Source organism: Humulus lupulus, chromosome 6 (assembly GCF_963169125.1).
Source record: "Humulus lupulus chromosome 6, drHumLupu1.1, whole genome shotgun sequence".
Classification (NCBI taxonomy): Eukaryota; Viridiplantae; Streptophyta; class Magnoliopsida; order Rosales; family Cannabaceae; genus Humulus; species Humulus lupulus.
In genome coordinates this window covers 16,422,109-16,446,816 of record NC_084798.1, presented here as the reverse complement: position 1 = coordinate 16,446,816, position 24,708 = coordinate 16,422,109, and the positions used below count along the sequence as shown (strand labels likewise).

Below are 24,708 nucleotides of genomic sequence, written 5' to 3'. Positions count from 1 at the left end.
TGTGCACTCGCTATTCTTTGAAGGGATTTCAAGAGAATTAGCGTTTCATCAAATCAGATTCGTAGAGAAGAGTACAACAAGATTGCGGCAATAGTTTAAGAGGGAGTCTTACATTGTTTAAGTCAATGCTTTTGTACACATTGTTTCTTTACTAATTGGTTTATTCTCTGGGCATGGCCCCAAGGAGTAGGTTATCCGAAAGGGTTTTTGAACCTTGTAAAAATTCGGTGGGTTCTTTATTTTTGCACTGTCTATTTATTGTGTTCAGTTTCTGTCGTGACAAGTTCGAATTCTGTCCCGACAGAACTGCTATAAGTGTAATCAGTTAATTACCTTTCTGTATTTTAATTAATTCATGGTTTAATTAATTTGGTAATTACTAAAAACAGAATTTCAAGAACTAAGTACAATAGTCACTGTCATCACCTATTAAATTAACATCTATTGGTGAAACATGATTGGTATTATCATCATCACTAAGGTCAACAAGTAAATCATCCTCATCATCTGCTTCTTCTACGTCTTCGACTTCTTCTTCTTCATCATTGATAAAATCATTGGTATCTTGAGCAATCAAACAGGGTCGAGGGACGGTGCCTATGAATGTTGCTGGTTAATTAGATTGTTGAACAACCAACTCCCCAAGCTCAACAGCCAATACGAAATTGGATGAGTTTGTGTTATGTACAACATCAATATCATCAATCTGATCATAACTCTTCGAATATCCCAAATTTTCCTATGACTCACTCATTCAACAACTTTCCAACCTCAACCTCTAAGTAGATCATCGAGATAGAAAACCTGTTAGCTTGGCTAGCAAGTATGTACGAGTCATCTTTATACCATTCACCGCTCACATATATACTGGTGACATTATTTTCAGTAATTGTTTTTTTTTCCGGGTCCATGTTGAACCATTTACATTGAAACAATACCACTTAATATACACCAGTATAAGATACCTCCAATATCTCTTCAAGTTGTTCATAATAGTTCAAACATTCTATCTTGATCTTGATTGTGTTTAACATATCAAACCCCATTCACTATACATGCTTGATAGGAGTACGCCAAAAGATCAAACCAAGATGCTAAAGCTAGCAACTAATCCCCATTCTCTAATGACCCAAGCTGGTGCAACTCATATATCTATATATAGCAAAACATATTATAATAAGAAACTTGTATTTCAATCTAACAATAAAGAATGTCCTAGGTATAAATTACCTTCTCGTGAAACCAGGAACAAAACTATTTTTTGTGCAAAATGTTATGATCGCCTAATGGATCCCTCTGTTTGATCTCATGAAGGTGTTTGCTGTTGATTAACATAGTGTTACCATTATAGTTGAAATTTGAGTCATTATCAGTCGCTTTCTTCTTCAAGTTTGAGCAAAAACCATCTGGCAGTCTAACACATTTTAGAAATGGAAGAAATTATTGCCTTTCTTCAGGAGTCAGCACGTAAGGAGCATGTGATTTCATTAACTTTTTATTCTTATCTTCTTATATCCACAATGCGTCCCTAACTCCCATATTCTTCAGATCATGTCTTGCATTACCAGTGTATTTGGACTTATCATTATCCAAGATAGTACCAACGACACTGTCAGATACATTTTTCTCAACATGCATAACAATTATGTTGTGTTTTAACTCGTTTGTACTCCAATAGTCAAGTTCATATAAGATGATTTTTTTTCCTCTAGTTACTATCATCCACACCTCTTTTTTGTTTCAAACCTCCAAACCTTTCATGTTTCCTCGTGACTCGAGGTGGTAGGGCATTAACTTGATCTAAGATATGCTAACAAGTAAACTTTCTGGGAGAACATATTCTTTCAACTTTTCTGTCAAATTGAGTATCCTTTCTGCATCGATGATTACTGGCCAAGAATCGTCTATGAAAATCATAAGATGTCTTAGGAATCACCTGCATAGAGGATGTGTCTTCATTGCATGTAGGGCAAGCCTTCCACTCCATCCAGACAAACTACCTCGAGCCGCAAAATCGTTCACCGTCCGCAAAAGGGCTGCATGCATCTTGAACATGTTGTTTCTAACATCCCTAGTTTCCACCCCGTTAATCCATAACTCTTTCAACTCGTCTACCAATGGCCTAAAAAATACATCCATGTCCTTACCTGGTGATTTTGGCCCACGAATAAGAAGAGTCAGCATGAAATAATGGTCTTTCATACAAAGCCAAGGTGATAGATTATAGTTCGTCAACACAACAGGCCAAATGTTGTACGATAAACTCATGTTGCCAAATGGATTAAACCCATCGATAGCCATGCCGAGACGAACATTTCTATAATCTCTTGCAAAATTAGGATGTCTGATGTAAAAATCCTTCCATGCTAACCCATCAACAGGATGGCGCATCATCCCATCTTCTTTTGATCTCCCAGTACGATGCCATAACATCTCTTTCGTTGCATGCCTTAAACTGTACAATCTTTTTAATTGGGAAATCAACGAAAAATAATGAAGCACCTTATGCAGAACCTTTTTCCCTTTATTCTTCTCATTTATCCACCTCTACTCCGGCACACCAGACATGAATCTTTAGATGCATGTTCATTATAAAATAAGCAGCAATCATATCTACCCACATGTATTGATAGGTATCTCAACCCTAATTTACTCATTTTTTAGCCTCGTAGTGGGATGCTGGAATTTTGTTTTTGTAACGCCCTACTCCCTTAGAGCCGTTACTAAGTGAATTTTTAAGACAAAACAGTGCAATGAACTCGCTAACCGAGGTTTTGAGGCAAAAGTGTGACTAATAAAAGTTAAGGCTGTAATCCTTGAAAATGTGTTGACTCAATAAAAACTTCTAGTTTTAAACAATTGGGATCCCAAAAATAAGGTTTAAAAACCATTTTCATCTTGAAGTAAGTTTACAGTTGATCAGTTATAAAATCATAGATTATTACAGCCAATTTCAAATAAACCCCCAACCAAAGCAGTCGGGCAGGCCAAACATGTACGCGTCGCTTCACGCTCTCCGTACTCATGGTTGGTTGACTCAGTCTTTGCCCTACCTGCAACACGGAGCACCCGTGACCCGAAGCCCAGCAAGAAAACTCATGCAGAACATAACATATGCAGTTAATACAGTTTATCATAACAGATAATCCACAGATAAACAAGTCAATCAATAGACTAAGCAAACACGGCCATGCCGCCCCAGAGCCTTACCAAAGCCCTGGGGTATCGATTCTCACCGCGAGGATAACTCATGTATCCCTTGGGTCCCACCCTGAATATAGCATCCCATGTGCTAGGTGTTACTTTCGTCCCACGGCCGCCCCGGCCTACGCCGTACTCGGCACTTGCCGTTCATTTCATCATAATCACACATATAGTACATTCAAAATAATCATTCACACATCATGATTCATTTAAGGTTAAACATTTGCACACAACACAATCTGGGGCCATGCCCTGCAATCATCTCATCATGCAACATGCAATATAGGGCCATGCCCGGCAATCACACTATGGGCCCATGCCCTATCCTACGGGTGTTATAGTTTTCTTACCTTAGTTCCAAATGCTTTAAATAGAAAATGACGGCCCCCGAGCACGATCCACTTCCCGAGCACTAGCTTAACACCTAGTCACAACCAAGATAATGGATACCAATAAGATTAATCTCAAATGAGTTTCTAAACCAAGTTCTAGTACTCGGAACGTTGAAATTCACCAAACATTGTAAAAGACTCAACCCCGAGCACCCTAGGTTAAATTCCCAAGCCCAAATTCTCAAAATCCCAAAATTCCTTAAGCGCCGCGGCATGGCCCAACCATGCCGCGGCATGGCCCCCAAACAGAGCCACAAAATGCCCAGAAACAGGTAAGGGCCGCGGCCCTACATGGACCATGCCGCGGCCCGCCCTCCATCCTCAGCACAACTAAGCCTTCAAGGGCCGCGGCCCTCCAAGAACCATGCCGCGGCCCGACCCTTCGAACCCAGAAAAACCCACCATTTTCAAGCTTAAAACCTCACCTTAAGCCATCCCAAAGCTCCCAAATCAAAACCAATTAATAATCACAACATTAGGATGGTTTAAACAACACAATTCCACCAAAAATCCAACCTAACACTCACCAAGATCCCAATTCCAAATTTCTGAAATTTCAAACCTAAAACTCAAAACCAACCATGGAAATTCTCAATTTCAACCATCAAACTTTAATTTAAACCTTACCTCAGTTGTAGAATCATTTCCCAAAGGATCCCATGACCTATCTTCAAAGTTTCAAGCCTCAAACTCCACCTTGAACATCAAAATCCATAAACATTCACAACCCAACAAAATCTCAGAAATTTAACTTGAGAAAAAGAATTAATTGCTTACCTTTACCCTGATTTGTTCTTGATTAACTCTTGAGCTAAACCTCCAAATCCCACAATCAATTTTCATAAATTCAAGCTTGATTTCTCCTAAGATTTCTGTGGATTCATGAAAGAAAGAGGAAAGAAAGAAGAAGAAGAGAGGGTGGAGGCTGGGTCGGTTTCTCTAAGTCTCCAAATGGTTTATTTGTTTTGTTTTTATAACTTAAGCTGGTTACCTCAAGGTTCGGGGTACCAAAATATCCCCGAGGCAAAAATGGTAAAATCCCCCAGTATTCCTGCCTAGACATCCTAACCTCAAATATATCTCCAATTATTTATTTTCATAACCCAACATCAAAATACTCCTTGACTCGCTCAAAGTCAAACATAATGCCCCGTTGTGACTTTTCCCCGCTATCCAGCTCTAGGATCGCCTCGTGCCGAAAGTTACACATCACGGATATACCCACATACCACTGTGGTCTCAACAATCATCACATATTAATACAGTTATGCCCAACATGGCCAAAATTACAATTATGCCCTTCTAACACAATCCGGGCCTACATGCATACTAATATACATAGTCATGCATCTCAAATAATCAAATAGTCACATAACACGCTTTAAATCATAACCATGCATTTAACTCATAAAATCACACATAAATCCCAACATGCCCTCCTGGCACACTAATCAAGGCCCTTAAGCCTTATTAGCGAATTTGGGTCGTTACAACTATCCCCTCCTCATAAAAATTTCGTCCTCGAAATTTATCCAACACATCAGTCAGTACCGCAACTCGGACCATAATTTCCAAGGCCCACCGCCTTTACTTTACTTTCCAATGACACTCTCACAAGAGTAACAATCTTGCCCCTCAAGATTTTGTCTAATAGCCAAGTTCTCGATAGCTCCTCGCTTACACCGCAACCCTGCTGAAGCCTCAGGGTCTGCCTAGACTACAATGACCAATTCATTGTCTTATTCCTGATTCCAGAGATACTCAAAAGTCATCACCTCTGCCAGGTGGGATCAACTTGTAGTCCCCGCTGGCCTAACCCTTAGTACAACTTCGGAATTTTATGTTGAATCAAGAGTCAGAACTCTCCCTTCTTTCTCTGAACACCTTACAGGTCCTCGTCTGTTATTGCGCAGAGATGCAACTCTTTCCTTCCGGAGCTTTGTTTCCTCGTAATTTAACAATTTACCAGCTCTTATGCTTTCAAATAGAGAGACACTCCTGCCTTAAGAAGTTTCAACGACCTTCTTGGCTTTCCCTCTGAACTAAGCCAAACTGTAGTATTCACTATCCTTCACCTCTTACCATGTCCTATGTCGTGTTACTTTAACAAGACGCCAGCATTTGCCACCACGGCCAACTCAACAGGGATTACACTTCCCTTAATACCTCAAGTATTCGCCTACTCAGCGCTTAATTCCTTAAGATATCCGATAAGCTTTCAGACTGCCACTACACTTGCAATCAACTGATAATCCCAGATTCCCACTCTGTTCTTTTCGTTCTCTAAATCCATTCCAAAATTTAAAATACTATAGGGTCTCAATTCGATATCATCGATGCTCCATCCTGAAACTAGTTCACTTGACCCAATCACATTAACTCCATCAACTGAGTTAAAACTTTTCATGTCCAAACACCTTACTCAAGGTCTAAAGTGGTCTATTCCCATCATACACTACCACATCACTTAACCCCTCAGGGTCCAAAGGAAAACACTAGATTCTGCCACCTGCTCAACCCTCCCGGTACGACGTACCCTAGGAGGTGGAATGATATCCGTTCAGAATTCTCGTTCATAAACCAAATCTAATCGGATCCTTCATCCATTCCTGGTATCCCAACTTGTACTACCTTAGCAGGGTCCTTCCCTGCTTCAACTCAAGCCAACACTTTGAATTCCATAGATCATTGACACCCACCAGCTAATCATACCTACTAGTGTTACGCTAAACTCAGTCGTCGCCTTGTCCACTCTATTACAGTCTATGGCACTATCCCCTGACTGACACACGCCTCACAGCTAGGAGTTCCGCCTCCAATTATAACTCCCCTCGCTCAATCGAGGATTTCAAACACTAAACATCTGTCCGTTACTTTTCACCACCTCTGTGTCTTCAACGCTATCTCTCTTACTATTACCCAATACTCAAGCACCTTATGATATGCATAACTGTCAACTTAATGTTCTAAGTGTATCAACCAGGTTCATACTTTCGTCTCCCGCAAGGTTCGATCCAACCTCGCGCCAGGTGCGCCTGTGCGTGCCTAATCTGTGATGCACCCCTACAAGTCCATGTCCTCATCATAGATCAAGTCCTTTATGCCATCACTCTTTACTTAATCATAACACACACAAATTCCATCATCGTCCGTAACCAATCAAATCTTACCTGGTCTTCTGAATTTCTTTCTGATTTGACACCACTCAATCCGTCTAACCTCAAGTTTTGTTGTTCTTCTCATCTCTGATGTAGTCGTCTCCGGAGGTGCTTGTGCAATAAATGACGCGCTTACCAGTCTTGTCATGCTTTCAATTCTTCAAACGCTCTTCATTAGCTTCTTTGCGGCTTCAGATCAATTCTTCTCTTACCTGACCTTTCTTCTTGCAGTTGTAATCTGAGAACTCCTGACGACACCCAACTAACACTCCGTAGAACCTTACCTGAGACTCTGTCTTCTGGGTACTAACGTCTTCAGCATAATAATCAGTTGCTCACCATTTCCGTCTGGGAGTAATCCACATGCATTGCTCGTGAGCTTGAAGGGGACTTGCCCACACCGTTCATGCATTCTCTGTCTAAAGAACTTACCTGTGCTACTATAGCTTGAACCATTCCAGAATCTTTGTTACCAACTCCTCACACTCTAGCCGGCGCAAACTAGACCATCCACGAAATGTCTCTATCCTCGGTTTCCAACTGGCAATAACCATGTCATAGACCAACTCTTGGGGACATCGTCCCATCTTGTATCCAACATTGTACTTTTCGTCCTAACCCGACGATACTAGCAATCCTCGCAGTATAACACTCTGGCTAATCCAAGATCAAATTCCTTCGATTGCTTCATTAGATTTCCTGCCAGCCATAACCGTCCTTTACCTCGTTCCTTATACCAATCCTATCTGTAGTCCAACCTTGAAGTACTCCCAAATATTTCTTTTCATACCCACATAATTTTTCCACTGGTCAGCTCTGTCTCCTTTACGTACTCCAGATGATATCCTCGACAATCCATCTGCCAGAGTTTCTAATTCCTTCTCAATAAGTATTACTGTCTTCGGCCTCCCAAATGGCACCTTTGAGGTAACCTCTCTATGTCCATCTCCCTCTCGGAACATTCTCAACACCGAGCCCTTCCAGTTCGCTACATGTCCAAAGTATAAGCTCGTCAGTTAAATACTCATCCTTGAGGACTCAGCCTCGAACCTCGAATGTATCGATGCATTCCAGTTCTCCGTTTCCCGCACCATGGGAAATCCATCCTAACATCCCGAGTCATTCTACGTAGAAGTCATGTCCTCACCTGACCTCCTCTCAGGTGGCATCCTCCTCCTCATGTGCATACCAATTAACCTCCTGGTTCCTGTCGCCATCTCGATAACTACCCTTTTCGATCAGGCTTCTTTCCAATCTCAATCTAGGTGCCCAAGCACTGTCTGGAGTCCTTTTTCCCTCAAAATTGAGAATCCGACCTCGCTGCGTTCTATCAACAAAAGTACCGTCTTATCAATCAGACTTTCCCCCCATTTCTTGGCAATCCAGAAGCCACAACACTATCCGGGGTTCTTTCAACTTGATTATCACGAATCTATCTTTACTAATTCCATCAAAGGAAGCACCGCCCTTGTGGCTCTAGCACTCCTGCTCTAATCATCAACCATCAGTTCCTCGAACAACATGGCCCTCTCTGCCATCAACATGCAGACGATAAACTCGTACCTCAGAGCAGCCCAAATACCTTAGACTATTCCCGATCTCACATCCTTAAATGGGTCGTCATCAATTCCAGATACATCCGCCAGTAAAATTCCCGAAATGAATTATCCAATTCACCAAACCCATTATTCTACACTGTTGTTACTCTATCAGTCCAAACCAAACTTATAAGTCCACCAGTCTCCACAGTTCAATTCACGTATTTATAACCTCTAACAATTCATCATCTAGGTTCTTCCCAACCTATTAAGTCAGTACCTCAGCCCGAGTACCAATTCCAGGCATCTCCCTGCCTCAACATTTAACATAACCCTCTAATCAGGATCTCTCATCCTCTTAACCATGGGTGGAATTAACTCTGCTCGTCTATTGATAAATTCCTTGTCAACTCGAACCTTCCTCAACACTAGAGGATAACACCCTATACGCCTTTCATATAGTACCCTTATCTGTCCATACTTCACAGTAAACCAACACTAGTCACCTTACTGTCAAAACCTCGAAATCAGCTATTTCCCCAGAGAAATCCGCTATCCTTCTATCCCGTCACAACTGACAAACTCCACAGCTTACTCACACCCTAGTGACCCTTTGCTGCTGCTTTTTGGGATAACTGGAGATCCCAACTCCAACTTATACCTAGAATCCCTCTCTCAACACAATATCAGGTCCACAAACCCTTCTAGGAACCAACAACACGAGTTCACCTGTCAAAACTGACCCAACTCCTGAACTCTGTGGTCCCTACTCTGAACCAAACCACCACTAGGTCCAACCATCCACAGGTATAATGCACACACAAGCATATACTAGGTCAAATCCACAATGATATACATTTAGCTACCAAATTCATCATCACCAAGTATACCCAGATCTCAACATGCTTCACACAAGCAAATAAACAGATATAACTAATGAATTAATTCAGAACATTAACCACATACACACAATATGTGAACCATTATGCCAATATTCATCCATATGCATAATAGTATTATTCAGCATGCATCAATCTCAACATGCAATAGTCAAGGGCCAGGCCCTATCAGTATCTCATGCATATGTCATCTCATTTCTCATGCTCCATATAGATAAGCAGGCAAACAAGGCAATCAAACATATATTCAAGCATATTAATCATTTATACCAACCAACCCTGAGTCGAGCTTGTCACTGACAGCAAGCGTACATGTTCGGTCGATCTCCAGAACCAATAAACCTTGGCTCGCTCTGATACCAAGTTGTAACGCCCTACTCCCTTAGAGCCGTTACTAAGTGAATTTTTAAGACAAAACAGTGCAATGAACTCGCTAACCGAGGTTTTGAGGCAAAAGTGTGACTAATAAAAGTTAAGGCTGTAATCCTTGAAAATGCGTTGACTCAATAAAAACTTCTAGTTTTAAACAATTGGGATCCCAAAAATAAGGTTTAAAAACCATTTTCATCTTGAAGTAAGTTTACAGTTGATCAGTTATAAAATCATAGATTATTACAGCCAATTTCAAATAAACCCCCAACCAAAGCAGTCGGGCAGGCCAAACATGTACGCGTCGCTTCACGCTCTCCGTACTCATGGTTGGTTGACTCAGTCTTTGCCCTACCTGCAACACGGAGCACCCGTGAGCCGAAGCCCAGCAAGAAAACTCATGCAGAACATAACATATGCAGTTAATACAGTTTATCATAACAGATAATCCACAGATAAACAAGTCAATCAATAGACTAAGCAAACATGGCCATGCCGCCCCAGAGCCTTACCAAAGCCCTGGGGTATCGGTTCTCACCGCGAGGATAACTCATGTATCCCTTGGGTCCCACCCTGAATATAGCATCCCATGTGCTAGGTGTTACTTTCGGCCCACGGCCGCCCCGGCCTACGCCGTACTCGGCACTTGCCGTTCATTTCATCATAATCACACATATAGTACATTCAAAATAATCATTCACACATCATGATTCATTTAAGGTTAAACATTTGCACACAACACAATCTAGGGCCATGCCCTGCAATCATCTCATCATGCAACATGCAATATAGGGCCATGCCCGGCAATCACACTATGGGCCCATGCCCTATCCTACGGGTGTTATAGTTTTCTTACCTTAGTTCCAAATGCTTTAAATAGAAAATGACGGCCCCCGAGCACGATCCACTTCCCGAGCACTAGCTTAACACCTAGTCACAACCAAGATAATGGATACCAATAAGATTAATCTCAAATGAGTTTCTAAACCAAGTTCTAGTACTCGGAACGTTGAAATTCACCAAACATTGTAAAAGACTCAACCCCGAGCACCCTAGGTTAAATTCCCAAGCCCAAATTCTCAAAATCCCAAAATTCCTTAAGCGCCGCGGCATGGCCCAACCATGCCGCGGCATGGCCCAACCATGCCGCGGCATGGCCCCCAAACAGAGCCACAAAATGCCCAGAAACAGGTAAGGGCCGCGGCCCTACATGGACCATGCCGCGGCCCGCCCTCCATCCTCAGCACAACTAAGCCTTCAAGGGCCGCGGCCCTCCAAGAACCATGCCGCGGCCCGACCCTTCGAACCCAGAAAAACCCACCATTTTCAAGCTTAAAACCTCACCTTAAGCCATCCCAAAGCTCCCAAATCAAAACCAATTAATAATCACAACATTAGGATGGTTTAAACAACACAATTCCACCAAAAATCCAACCTAACACTCACCAAGATCCCAATTCCAAATTTCTGAAATTTCAAACCTAAAACTCAAAACCAACCATGGAAATTCTCAATTTCAACCATCAAACTTTAATTTAAACCTTACCTCAGTTGTAGAATCATTTCCCAAAGGATCCCATGACCTATCTTCAAAGTTTCAAGCCTCAAACTCCACCTTGAACATCAAAATCCATAAACATTCACAACCCAACAAAATCTCAGAAATTTAACTTGAGAAAAAGAATTAATTGCTTACCTTTACCCTGATTTGTTCTTGATTAACTCTTGAGCTAAACCTCCAAATCCCACAATCAATTTTCATAAATTCAAGCTTGATTTCTCCTAAGATTTCTGTGGATTCATGAAAGAAAGAGGAAAGAAAGAAGAAGAAGAGAGGGTGGAGGCTGGGTCGGTTTCTCTAAGTCTCCAAATGGTTTATTTGTTTTGTTTTTATAACTTAAGCTGGTTACCTCAAGGTTCGGGGTACCAAAATATCCCCGAGGCAAAAATGGTAAAATCCCCCAGTATTCCTGCCTAGACATCCTAACCTCAAATATATCTCCAATTATTTATTTTCATAACCCAACATCAAAATACTCCTTGACTCGCTCAAAGTCAAACATAATGCCCCGTTGTGACTTTTCCCCGCTATCCAGCTCTAGGATCGCCTCGTGCCGAAAGTTACACATCACGGATATACCCACATACCACTGTGGTCTCAACAATCATCACATATTAATACAGTTATGCCCAACATGGCCAAAATTACAATTATGCCCTTCTAACACAATCCGGGCCTACATGCATACTAATATACATAGTCATGCATCTCAAATAATCAAATAGTCACATAACACGCTTTAAATCATAACCATGCATTTAACTCATAAAATCACACATAAATCCCAACATGCCCTCCTGGCACACTAATCAAGGCCCTTAAGCCTTATTAGCGAATTTGGGTCGTTACAGTTTTCCTTCGAAAATGCAAACTTTAATAACTTCAACAATTCATCAAATGTGTTGTTCGTTATCTTCCTCCTCACTTTCAAGTGAATCAACTTAACTAAAAGTTAAGTGATGATATCAAATCACAACTTGGATACAGCTCAGCTTCAATCTCGTCAAATAACTCGTCATAGTATTGACCTATTCCAATGATAACTTCTTCAACATTATTCGGTAAAAGGAAATCATCAACGACATCTCACATCTCTTCTACGGGCTCATGCTCATCCACCCCTTCATCAACAACATCTTCCTCGACTTCCCAATGGTAAATCCACTGTTCATAACTCTGTTGGAAACTCCGATCAAATATGTGTGCCTGAACGACATCCAAAGTTTGCAGTCTCAGAGATTCATGCATCTGTCGCATGGACATCTTATTCTCCCATCACAATCTTTGTGTTGTGAAGCGATATTCATGAAATTTTGGAGACCATTTTAATAAGCATCACTAGCACGATTTCTCAATTTTGTCCTACTCTTATCAATAGTCATTTACAGTAAATATAAGAATATACAATTTTAAAATATTAATTATGTCAATTGGTTGACTTTCTCGGTGAGCATGTCTACCAATTTTATTTTCTATTATAAAAAAAAAGTTAGAATGAAATAATAGACACATCATTATGATCATGTTGGTACTTAAAAGGTTTTTTCCAAGAGCATACACCAACGCAAACCCTCTGTTACTCTACCATTTTTATAGTAGAAAAGAAAAAGGTTCTTTGCAATTACATGTACCATCAAAAGTTTTGTTATTAGAAATAATAATAGTTTTTTTTGTTATAAAAAATAATAACATTTTTTTGTTATTAGAAATAATAACAATTGTCACTATGTGAAAGTAACCATCATATCCTATCCTGACCCTATCCCGACCCCCGACCCTATGAACCCTATCCCGACTCTAGTAAGACCATATCTCGACCCCTGACCAATAAGGACCCTATCCTGACCACTGAACCTATAGGACCCTATCCCAACCCCGACCCTATAAACCCTATCCCGACCCTATTAAGACCATATCCCGACCCCCAACTTTATAAGGACCATATCCCGACCCCTGATCCTAAACTCAATCCGTACCCTATGAACCCTATCCCGACCCTATGAACTCTATCCCAACCCTATAAAGACCTTATCTTGACCCTATGAGCCCTATATCGACCCTATGAACCCTATCCCAACCCTATTTCGACCATATCCCGACCCCCGACCCTATGAATGCTATCCCGACCCTATTAAGACCATATCCTGTTCCCCACCCTATAATGACTTTATACCGACCCTCGACCCTATCCCGTCCTTATGAACCCAATCCCTACCCTATGAACCTTATCTTGACCCAATGAACCCTATCCCAACCCTATAAAGACCCTATATTGACCCTATAAACCATATCCCGACCCTGTTAAGACCATATCCCGACCCCCAACCCTATAAGGACCCTATCCCGACCCCTGACCCTATCCTGACGTTATGAACCCTGTTATGACCCTATCCCTACCATATGAACCCTATCTCAAGCCTATAAGGACCCTATCCCAATGCCGACCCTATAAGGACCCTATCCCGACCTTATGAACCCTATCCCAACCCTATCTCGACCACCGACTCTATTAAGAGCATATCCCAATCCCCGACCCTATAAGGACCTTATCCCGACCCCCGACCCTATGAACCCTATCCCTACCCCGACCCTATAAGGACCCTATCCCGACCTTATGAACGCTGTCCTGGCCTTATCCCGACCCTATGAACCCTATCCTAATTCTATAAAGACTCTATCGTGAACCCCGACCCTAAAAAGACCAAATCCTAACCCTCGACACTATCCTGACCCTATAAATCTACAAAATATTGGGCATCATCTCTCCTATACTAATGACCTAGCCATTTGTAAGTAGTTAAAAAAAAAATTCAAACAACACACTACAAATTTCTTCCTTATATCTTTGCAACACAGAAATTTCACAGAACCTATTTCACTAGTACATGCAAGTTCATACTCCCTTATCACCACAGCACACAATGTATATCTCAAAACCTACTTCACTACAGATGAATATTTAGGATATTCAAACTCATCTAACAATAGTAAATAATAATAACAACAACAACAAAAACAACAACAACAACAACAACAACAACAACAATAATAATAATAATAATAAACCAAGAAATAAGAGACACATACCAATTAATAAAATGCTCCAAAAGAAAAGGTTCGAAAAATTACAACAATTTATTTTCTCCTATATAGACAACAAAATTAATAAAACAAAAACAATTATACACATATAAAATAAATACATAAAACATATATATATACATCTCACATACATATACCTATACAACATATACATGCACACACATGTATATTTATATACTTATATATCACACATACATATATATATACACATATACATATATATCTATATATATACACACATACACATATATATATACATACATACAGACACATCTATATATACACAGAGACACACACATATATATACATATACATATATATAAAAAAAATAAAAACTGAAAAAAATACTTATATATTTATATATACCTATATAAATAAATAATGGTGGTAGTGGCACCGGCGTGGTGAATGGACGGGAGACCCGACCAGAGAGAGAGAGAGAGAAGGACGAGGAGGAAGGGCGCAACTTTGGGGAGGGCGGAGGGACACGACTCTGGGGATGGTAGGAGTGCCTACGAGAGAGAGAGAGAGAGAAAGGGAGGGGGCGAGGAGAGAGTGAGAGGGGGTCAGGGGCAGAGGGGGGGGGGGAGAGAGAGGGACGAGGGTGAGGAGAGAGAGTGTAACGCCCCACGTCACTATGGCTGCTTCCAAGAATGACGACTAGCCCTGCAAACCAACACGAGTCTTTCCAGCGTGCTTTGTCCTCACTCGCACACTTCCTGGGAAAACTTCCCAGGAGGTCACCCATCCTTAGATTACTCCAGGTCAAGCAAGCTTAACTTTGGAGTTCTCAAGTGATGGGCTACCGAAAAGAAGATGCATCTTGTTGATATAGGTAGTACCCATCAATCCATTTAAGCCATCTTCAACTGTGTAGTCCCATACCTACACAGTCTTAGAATCATCACACTTGACCTTCCCTAGGCGGTGTAGGATTGCACAGCTTACCCGGTCTTTCCCCTTACGGATCACGGGATTCTGACTGTCACAATCACCCCCCCTTATGGGCCCGACGTCCCCGTTCCCCACACAAAAATCTTCGCAACACACAAAAATTTCACAGAACCTATTTCACTAGTACATGCAAGTTCATACTCCCTTATCACCGCAGCACACAATGTATATCTCAAGACCTACTTCACTACAGATGAATATTTAGGATATTCAAACTCATCTAACAATAGTAAATAATAATAACAACAACAACAACAACAACAACAACAATAATAATAATAACAAACAAGAAATAAGAGACACATACCAATTAATAAAATGCTCCAAAAGAAAAGGTTCGAAAAATTACAACAATTTATTTTCTCCTATATAGAAAACAAAATTAATAAAACAAAAATAATTATACACATATAAAATAAATACATAAAACATATATATATACACCTCACATACATATACCTATACAACATATACACACACACATGTATATTTATATACTGATATATACACACATACATATATATATACACATATACATATATATCTATATATATACACACATACACATATATATAAACATACATACATACACATCTATATATACACAGAGACACACACATATATATACATATACATATATATAAAAAAATAAAAACATAAACATTATATAAATAAAACAAAATAATATAAACTGAAAAATTAAAACAAAAATAAAAACTGAAAAAAAATACTTATATATTTATATATACCTATATAAATAAATAACGGTGGTGGTGGCACCGGCGTGGTGAATGGGCGGGAGACCCGACCAGAGAGAGAGAGAGAGAAGGACGAGGAGGAAGGGCGGAGCTTTGGTGAGGGCGGAGGAGCACGACTCTGGGGATGGTAGGAGTGCCTACGAGAGAGAGAGAGAGAGAGAGAGAGAGAGAGAGAGAGAGAGGGGGCGAGGAGAGAGAGAGAGGGACGAGGGCAAGGAGAAAGAGTGTAACGCCCCACGTCACTATGGCTCCTTCCAAGAATGACGACTAGCCCTGCAAACCAACACGAGTCTTTCCAGCGTGCTTTGTCCTCACTCGCACACTTCCTGGGAAAACTTCCCAGGAGGTCACCCATCCTTAGATTACTCCAGGTCAAGCAAGCTTAACTTTGGAGTTCTCAAGTGATGGGCTACCGAAAAGAAGATGCATCTTGTTGATATAGGTAGTACCCATCAATCCATTTAAGCCATCTTCAACTGTGTAGTCCCATACCTACACAGTCTTAGAATCATCACACTTGACCTTCCCTAGGTGTTGTGGGATTGCACAGCTTACTCGGTCTTTCCCCTTACGGATCACAGGATTCTGACTGTCACAATCACCCCCCCTTACGGGCCCGACGTCCCCGTCGGCCACACTTTCGACAGGGTCAAGGCTCTGATACCATTTGTAATGCCCCACGTCACTATGGCTGCTTCAAACAATGACAACTAGCCCTACAAACCAACACGAGTCTTTCCAGCGTGCTTTGTCCTCACTCGCACACTTCTTGGGAAAACTTCCCAGGAGGTCACCCATCCTTAGATTACACCAGGTCAAGCACGCTTAACTTTAGAGTTCTCAAGTGATGGGCTATCGAAAGAAGATGCATCTTGTTGATATAGGTAGTACCCATCAATCTATTTAACTCATCTTCAACTGTGTAGTCCCATACCTACACAGTCTTAGAATCATCACACTTGACCTTCCCCAGGCGGTGTGGGATTGCACAGCTTACTCGGTCTTTCCCCTTACGGATCACGGGATTCTGACTGTCACAGAGAGAGACTGAGACAGGGGGCGAAGGGGCACGACCATAGGGAGGGTCGAAGGGGAGAGATTCCGGGGAGGGGGAGGGGCGAAGGTGGTGGCTCCGGGAGAGTCGAAGGGGGTGGCTGATGAGTTTGTTTTTTTTTTTTTTTTGAGGAAACTAGGAATGAGGGAGGAGAAGTAGAGGAAAATGATATCACAGTCAAGCCGCTAAATAGTTTTATATATTCATGTTGGTGGGAAATTTCCCACAATTTTTTATGTTTTTTTTTTAATGTATTAGCAGCGACACATATCACCGCTAATATTAAAAATGTCTTCACTAATAATATTTTTAATAAAAAACAATTACCCAGTCTAATATCAGCGGTGACCAAGCTTTATCGCTGCTAATAATAGCATGTTTTTTTTATAGTGACAGCAAACATTATTTTTTATCAAAATAATATTTAGTAATAACTTATTATTTTAATATAATTTTAGTCACAACTTTTTATATATAACAATAAAAATTTATTATGACTAAATATTTTTTCAATCACAATAAATTATATTGAAATTTTGATATAGAAATTTTGATGCAAAAAATACCCTCTAAAATCTCACCAACAAAATCATAACCTACGAAATTAAATTAATTAATATGTTAAACATTACTAATCAAATATCACTAAATATCTAATAAGTAAATGATTGTTAAACAAATAAAAAAAACTCCAATGAGCCACTGATTAACCTAAACAAAAAATCAATAAAACTTTTCATAACCTAAAAGCTCAATAATCATCAAAAACATAAAATTTTTCATATATTTATATTTTTAAAGTTATTTAATAAATTTATTTTAACACAACTATATATATAACAAAATAGCTAGAATTTAAAAAAAATGTTTAAATATATATACAAATATACCTAAAATTCTAAAATAAATAATGATAAAAATTTAAAAAAAAATTATGAACATATATACACTAATGAAATCTATACAATGTGATATGTTAAATTAAAAAAAAAAATCTACTTCTTAGAAAATCACCATGGAAAAACTAAGAAATCCTACAATCTATAGAAAAAAAATGCATAAAAATGTTAAACTAACACAAAATCATATATATTATTCATCTTAATGCTAAACCTATGATTTTTTTAAAAAAAAAATTAACTAAAAATCAAGAAAATTGAGAAAAGCTTACCTTAAAACCCTAAAAACGCAGCCCCCTTTCGTATATGTGCTCTCTGTAACTCTACTGATGAAGGAGGAAGAAGAGAGAAAGCAATCTTTATTAATATAAGTGGGACATCCAACGTCTCCCACTGGGAGACGTGCCACGTGTCCCACGTCTTCCAATGGGACACGTTGGATGTCTCACTTATACATGAAATGTCTTCCACTGGTAGATGTGCCACGTGTCCCACGTCTCCCCATGGGAGACGTTGGATGTCCCCCTGGCCACGCATACAACATATTTTTAACGTCTTCCACCGTTTTTAATGTCTTCCAATTGTAGCCACTAATAAAAACTTTCAATGTCTCCCACCATCAAACATTTAAAATCCATGCTAATTAAGTTTTAATGTCTTACACCAATTGTGTAAGACATTGTAGGGAGTCATTGTATATCAAATTTATTGTAGTGTCAAGATAAGAGTAGTGATATGTGTGACCAAATTGTATAACCTTTATATAGTCATTGAATAAAGACAAAATACTAGTCATGCATTTGTCAAACAAACTCAGTCATTGTTTTGATGTTATTTTTTAGTTTGTGTTGGGTTGATGCAATGTATTGTATAGGTTTAGGTTTATGTATAGTTGACTAATATCATTTTGTTTTTGTGTTGTTTAGATTTTATGTATATTTGTTTTCATGTTATTTTTTAGTTTTTTAAGTTTAGGTATCGTTGTTATGTTGTTGTATTGATTTCTCATTGAGTAAATTTTTAGTTTTTCTTGACACATTTTAAAATGCAGTGGTAAGTTTTTCAATGTTTTTTTTTTAGTTTATTTTGGATATATGTTTAGTTGTTTTGAGACATATTTTAAGTTTATTTTTGATACATTTAAAAATACAGGGAGAGGTTGTTTTTTTAGTTTATTTTGAGTTAATGCAATGAATTGATGTCTAATTTCATTTTCAACACTGTATTGTTGTGAGATTATTGTCGTGTTGCATTTAATAATGAATTTTTTAATGTTATTTTTCTGTGGGATGATGTTTAGTGTAAATCGCCTTTTTGTAAATTTGAAACATTAAAATCGTATTTTGAAAACTTGAGTTAGTAAAAATGTAAAAAAAAATATGGAAAAATATAAAAAAAAAAATCATAAAAAATGAGTATTTATGAAAGAACCCTAAATAAATTAATTAAATACATATAATTTTGGATGTGATATCACAACAAAATTTAAAGTATATATTGCAATAATTTCTTACTTAAGAACCGAAGTAAGAGACCCCTATTATTTTAGTGTTCAAACTCCTTTTGTTTCCTCAGGAATAATGTTCTTATTTGTGAACCGAACTAGTAAATCCAATATATAAAAACCAAAGAAAAATATTAGTAGGTATTCTTTTTGTAATCACATGCTTAATGATTATACTATATATGTTGATCAATTACAATGTAGTTCTTATTTTCTGTCTAATATTATTATTATAATTTTATTTCTGCATTTATTATATTTGCAATAATAACATAAATAAATAACATGACGTAGTCGTACTGTGGTAGCGAACAAAACAAAAAAAAAAGAGTATTTGATAGATATTAGTTCATTTGGATGACATATATTATTGTGTTCACATATATACTATGTCTAAATAGACATTTATAATATAAATTCATATCATCGTACGGAAAAAAGAGTGTGATACATTGGTGTGATATGATATTCTTGTTTTTTAAACCAAGTTGGTACCACTCTTTATCTTTATAGTAGAGTTTTGAGATGTTATTTATTTATTTTATTATTTATTATATATTATTATTACAATAATATATAATACGGATTAAATATATTATATATAATATAAGTATCTTATGTGTACAAATAGTATGAATGTGTAACTAAATAATAAATTATAATAACATTTATCTTCTATTAAAAATAAAGAAGTATCATCTCGAATCATTGAGGTGTGATTTGAATATCATGATTTTTTTTTACCTTAAATAGGATAGTTTGTGATCTTAAAGATTATCATATTATTTTTTTAAAAAATATTTGGTTTAATTTTTATTTTAATATGTTTATGTCTTTTTTTATATATAATAATATTTATTTATTTATTTAAAATTTATATGACAATCATAAAATTTTAATAAAAATAATTAATAAATTTTATAAATAAAATATATAAATATTTGAAAAAAAAAGCTGTTTCGTTTAGTGCAAGTATTAAGCACATATATTATGTATGTATATCTTAATAAGTTATCTGAATTTAAATAGTTTGATAAAATTAATTAACTAGACAAAAATGTGCAGAGGATGTGCTTATAAACAAGAGAAATACATAAATTATGGATTTCAACACAATAATCATACGTGCCTGTAAAATTTTAATTAGTTCAATATATGTGGACTAAGTGAAATAATAACTAATTTGTTACAATATATATGTTAGGAATATTACACTTATAGGGAAGACGATGAGAAGAGATTTAACCCATTTTACAAGTGAATCAATACAAAGTCTCTATGGACTTTTTATCAAGAAGCCTCATATATACATGTAAAGTGTTCTAAAGTGCATATAGATTGGTCGGGTGTTACAATGCTATTAGTGGGTGTTTATAACCTTGTTGTAACATAACAATTTTTAGTTGTAACATTTTTTAATATTTTTTTATTAAGTATTCTAATAATTAAACAATAAAAAAAAATTAAGCATAGGATAATTTCTTTTAAAATTTATCTTTCAAAAAATACAGACCATTCAATTAATAATTCTATCATAAACAAAACGCTCAAACATTTGTGTTATTTTTACCAATAACTGATTGAAATATATATAGTTATTTCTCACATAAGAAATTAGTAAACTAGCATTACATAGTGCCATATATATAGATTATAAAATAAAACAACATAAGATACATACTTTCCCTCCCATATATACTTCAAATGTAAACTTTGATAGTTAACCTTGTTTCTTTGTCAAAGAAATAGCCAAGTTTATGTGGTGCCAATTTTCATTGGCCATTGATTCGATGATTTTGTGAGTGAACCTCTCAAATAAATCATCCATGATACTTTCTCCAAATTGATTCATCAGAATAGGTTCCACAACTGCTCTCATATAATCTGAAACATACTTCCCTCTATTGTATTTATCTATATTATCATCATCAACATGAGTACTTTTATTGATTTTTCCTTTTTCTTCGTTGAACACAGCATCACAAGCAAGTTCGAAAACTTCAAGCTTCTGTAACTCAAAAGATCCTTCGTCTTCAATCACCATTCTCACTTCTTTCGCAGTGGGACAATACACTGGCATGTTAAAATTGTCCAAACTTTTCTCTTCAACTATACCCTAAAATAATAGATTATTATTATTATTATTATATATAATATTTGCATATACATTATTAAATAAAGTTTATATATATTATATTACACAAAATGGTACCTCGGAGACCAAGTCATTTAACACCCTTCCCACAATCTCCAACATATGTTTAGGGTCATTACTTATAGCACTGCCCATCATTGTTAGTACCATACATCCACCAGTGACAATTTCCTCTGAACGATACCTTAAAAAGGTTGTGAAATTCTCTTGAAACTGACTCAAGTATGCTTTCCAAACCACATCAGGACTTGCTTTCGTAATATAAATATTCCCTTTGTTATGTGCTTCTCCGGTCTCGCTAACCAACCCTTTGGGAGTCTTGAAACATATTAATATAAATTTAGTATCTTTTGTCAAATAAAACAATAATTTCAAATAATTGTCGTCTAAACAATATTTAATACCTTAGACAACCAATGTAAACTGTAAGAAGAATGAAAGAAGTGTATGAAGTTATTAGGGAAAAGCCTTTCGTAGAAGCTCCCTGGCATGGCCATGACAAAGCATAAGGGACGATCAAACTTGTCTCCCTTCTCATTCTTCTTCTTCTTCAGCCTCTCATAGAAGCTCGAAAGTGATTGAAAGACAGTGTTGAAATCGTTTGCAGGAAGATCATTGAGGAACACTTGGAATGTCAATGGCTTCTTCTTCTTCATAGTCATTTGGTTTATTATTGCATCTAAAGTATAAGATGTAACAGCCAAAGAGTTTGGCCCGGAAGAGCAACCCAAGTCAGCTATTCTCATACATTCTGGAAATATATTACAGTAAGCTTCCAAAGCACTCTCTTCCACCGTGGCTCTCACTTTTGAAATAACCATCTTCTGAAATATTATATAATCACCACACATATATATTAACAGTCAGATGATATATGAAATATATATATATATAAACATACATATATTTAAGTATACTGTTCATACTTGAAGTGAGGAGTTTTCTGCATAGCTTTCCTTGCCGACACCACCTTTCATGTGGAGAACTTGCTTCTCTTCCATATTTTTTTTCTTCGTATGATTGTGGGGATGAGAGATACTGAGACGAAATATTAAGAAAAGTGATGGGATATGAGGACTATTTATAATGACAATGTGTTGTCGATACCACTTCACAAATTTGAAACTTGTTGTAGTTCGTTGGATTAATTAAAAATAAATCCGACGGCATAGATTAAGCATATGTGAATGTATACAATATTATTTAAGAAATTATAGTAAATGAACCATTATTATTTTATTTATTTATTTAAGAGTATATAACTTTAATATATTATTTTTGTTCAATTAGTTTTTATTTTAAAAATATATTCACTTTTTAAGTTTTTTATGGATTGTTAATTAGTATATTATTTTCTAACTAATGTATATGTAATTTGTTTTATGCATGCTATATAAATATATATATATATACTAGATACAAGCCATGTGTAATATCCACGTTTGTTTAGTTTTATTTATAGAATTTATTAATTATTTTTATTAAATTTATAATAATGTCATATAAATTTCAAATAAATATCCTATTTTAATTAAATAATTTATTTATTTTTGTTTAAGTTTATGTTTCTTCTAATTTTTTAATTTGAGAAAGACAACAAGAGATTATATATTATATGTTTAATGTAGTATTAAATATTATACGTGGATTTTTAATTTAAGTTTCTTGCTAGTTTTTTTTAAAATGAATTTATTAATAATTGACAGTAGATTATATAATATATTTAATATGGTATTATTCTATTAAGTGAGTTTCAGTGTAATTAAATTTTATGTAAGTTATAAAATGTATGATTTTATTATTTTTAAATAATTATTATTGTAAAATATCTAAAAAAATATCATATTTTAATTTTTTTTAATTATTTATTATTTTTAAATAATTATCATTGTAAAATGTCTCAAAATAACCTATTTTATTTGTTTAATTATTTATTATTTTAAAATAATTATCATTGTAAAATATCTAAAAAATATCCTATTTTAATTTTTTTAATTATTTATTTTATTTTATTTAAGTTTAATTTTAAGGATTTACGAACTGCCATTAAATATAAGAATATTCTGTTAAATATAAGAATATTCCGTTAAAGTTAACATTAAAAAAAATAAAAAGTCGTTAAAATCAATAATTTCCGTTATCTACACACTTATTATATATAATAGATATATTTATGATATTTAGTTTCTATCTTTTTATACATAATTGTAATATATGATTTTATATCGTGGTATATATATTTTAATGATAGTATATAATTTTATTAGCATAGTATATATACATTTTTTAGTAATAATTTTGTAAATTTTGTTGGTATATTATTTTTGAACTCAATATATGTATGTAGTGGTATGGTATATCATTCAACAACCCATAAAAAATGAAAAAAAATTAATTTAAAATAAAAAATAATTAAACAAAAAATAATATATAATATACATACACCATAATATTAAAATATTTAGAACAAAATAATAATTTGCTAATTAACATATTTGGTAATATGTAATATTAAAAATGCATTTATGCTATTTTACTACAAAATTAAAAATATAAATAGGTGAACTTACCTTTCCACACCATTAAAAGTCATTTTGTACAAACCCTCATTTTATTATGCAGAATAGTCATTTGAGGTTAACTTTGTTGTATCATAAATATTATTGTTATCAAATTTCCGGTCATCATACTTTTTGGAAATACATAACGTTCCAAACTAGACCATGGAGGCATTCTGTGTTTTATTAAAATACACACTTTGTACGTTATGTTTTTAATAATGCTAATTTGATACATGTAATTTGAAATCATATATATTTGGTACTCTAAACTCAAATTTTTAATCAATATAACTAAACTGTGTTCAATTTTATGGTTTCAAATTCAAATTTATGATGCGATTGATAACTATTTATAATGAGAATGTAGTGATACAACAGTACAGATTATATATGTGAAAAGTATACATTATTGTTACTGAAGAGTGATTTTTTAAATTTGTTATATCATATATTGTGCTATCAAATTTTCAGTCTCACTAATAATTAGTCTAATTTACTAAGATTTTGTATAGAGTACGTTAATTAAGTGCATGTAATTAGTCTTCTAATTTTTACCATTTTCACCAAGTACGTAATATAGTCACATATATTCATGTGACA

At 36.1% G+C, this 24,708-nt stretch overlaps 1 protein-coding gene across 1 annotated transcript; it reads right to left on the bottom strand.

Annotated features, from left to right (window-relative positions):
* Positions 1–21,065: 21,065 nt before the first annotated feature.
* LOC133783845 (7-methylxanthosine synthase 1-like) lies at positions 21,066–22,592 on the bottom strand. Its single transcript, XM_062223461.1, has 4 exons — positions 22,474–22,592; positions 21,952–22,371; positions 21,605–21,865; positions 21,066–21,508 (listed from the first exon to the last, which is right to left on the bottom strand). The coding sequence occupies exons 1-4, from the start codon at positions 22,546–22,548 to the stop codon at positions 21,113–21,115; spliced, it is 1,152 nt and encodes a 383-aa protein (XP_062079445.1). The 5' UTR covers positions 22,549–22,592; the 3' UTR covers positions 21,066–21,112.
* Between the last annotated feature and the right edge of the window lie 2,116 nt (positions 22,593–24,708).

Bases quoted from the DNA above. Each gene is read 5' to 3' on its own strand.
- LOC133783845 (XM_062223461.1), bottom strand. From the start codon at position 22,548: ATGGAAGAGAAGCAAGTTCTCCACATGAAAGGTGGTGTCGGCAAGGAA. The intron at 22,372-22,473 runs GTATGAACAGTA...ATAATATTTCAG, and splicing joins CAGAAAACTCCTCACTTCAA to AAGATGGTTATTTCAAAAGT. The intron at 21,866-21,951 runs GTATTAAATATT...ATATGTTTCAAG, and splicing joins GTTTACATTGGTTGTCTAAG to ACTCCCAAAGGGTTGGTTAG.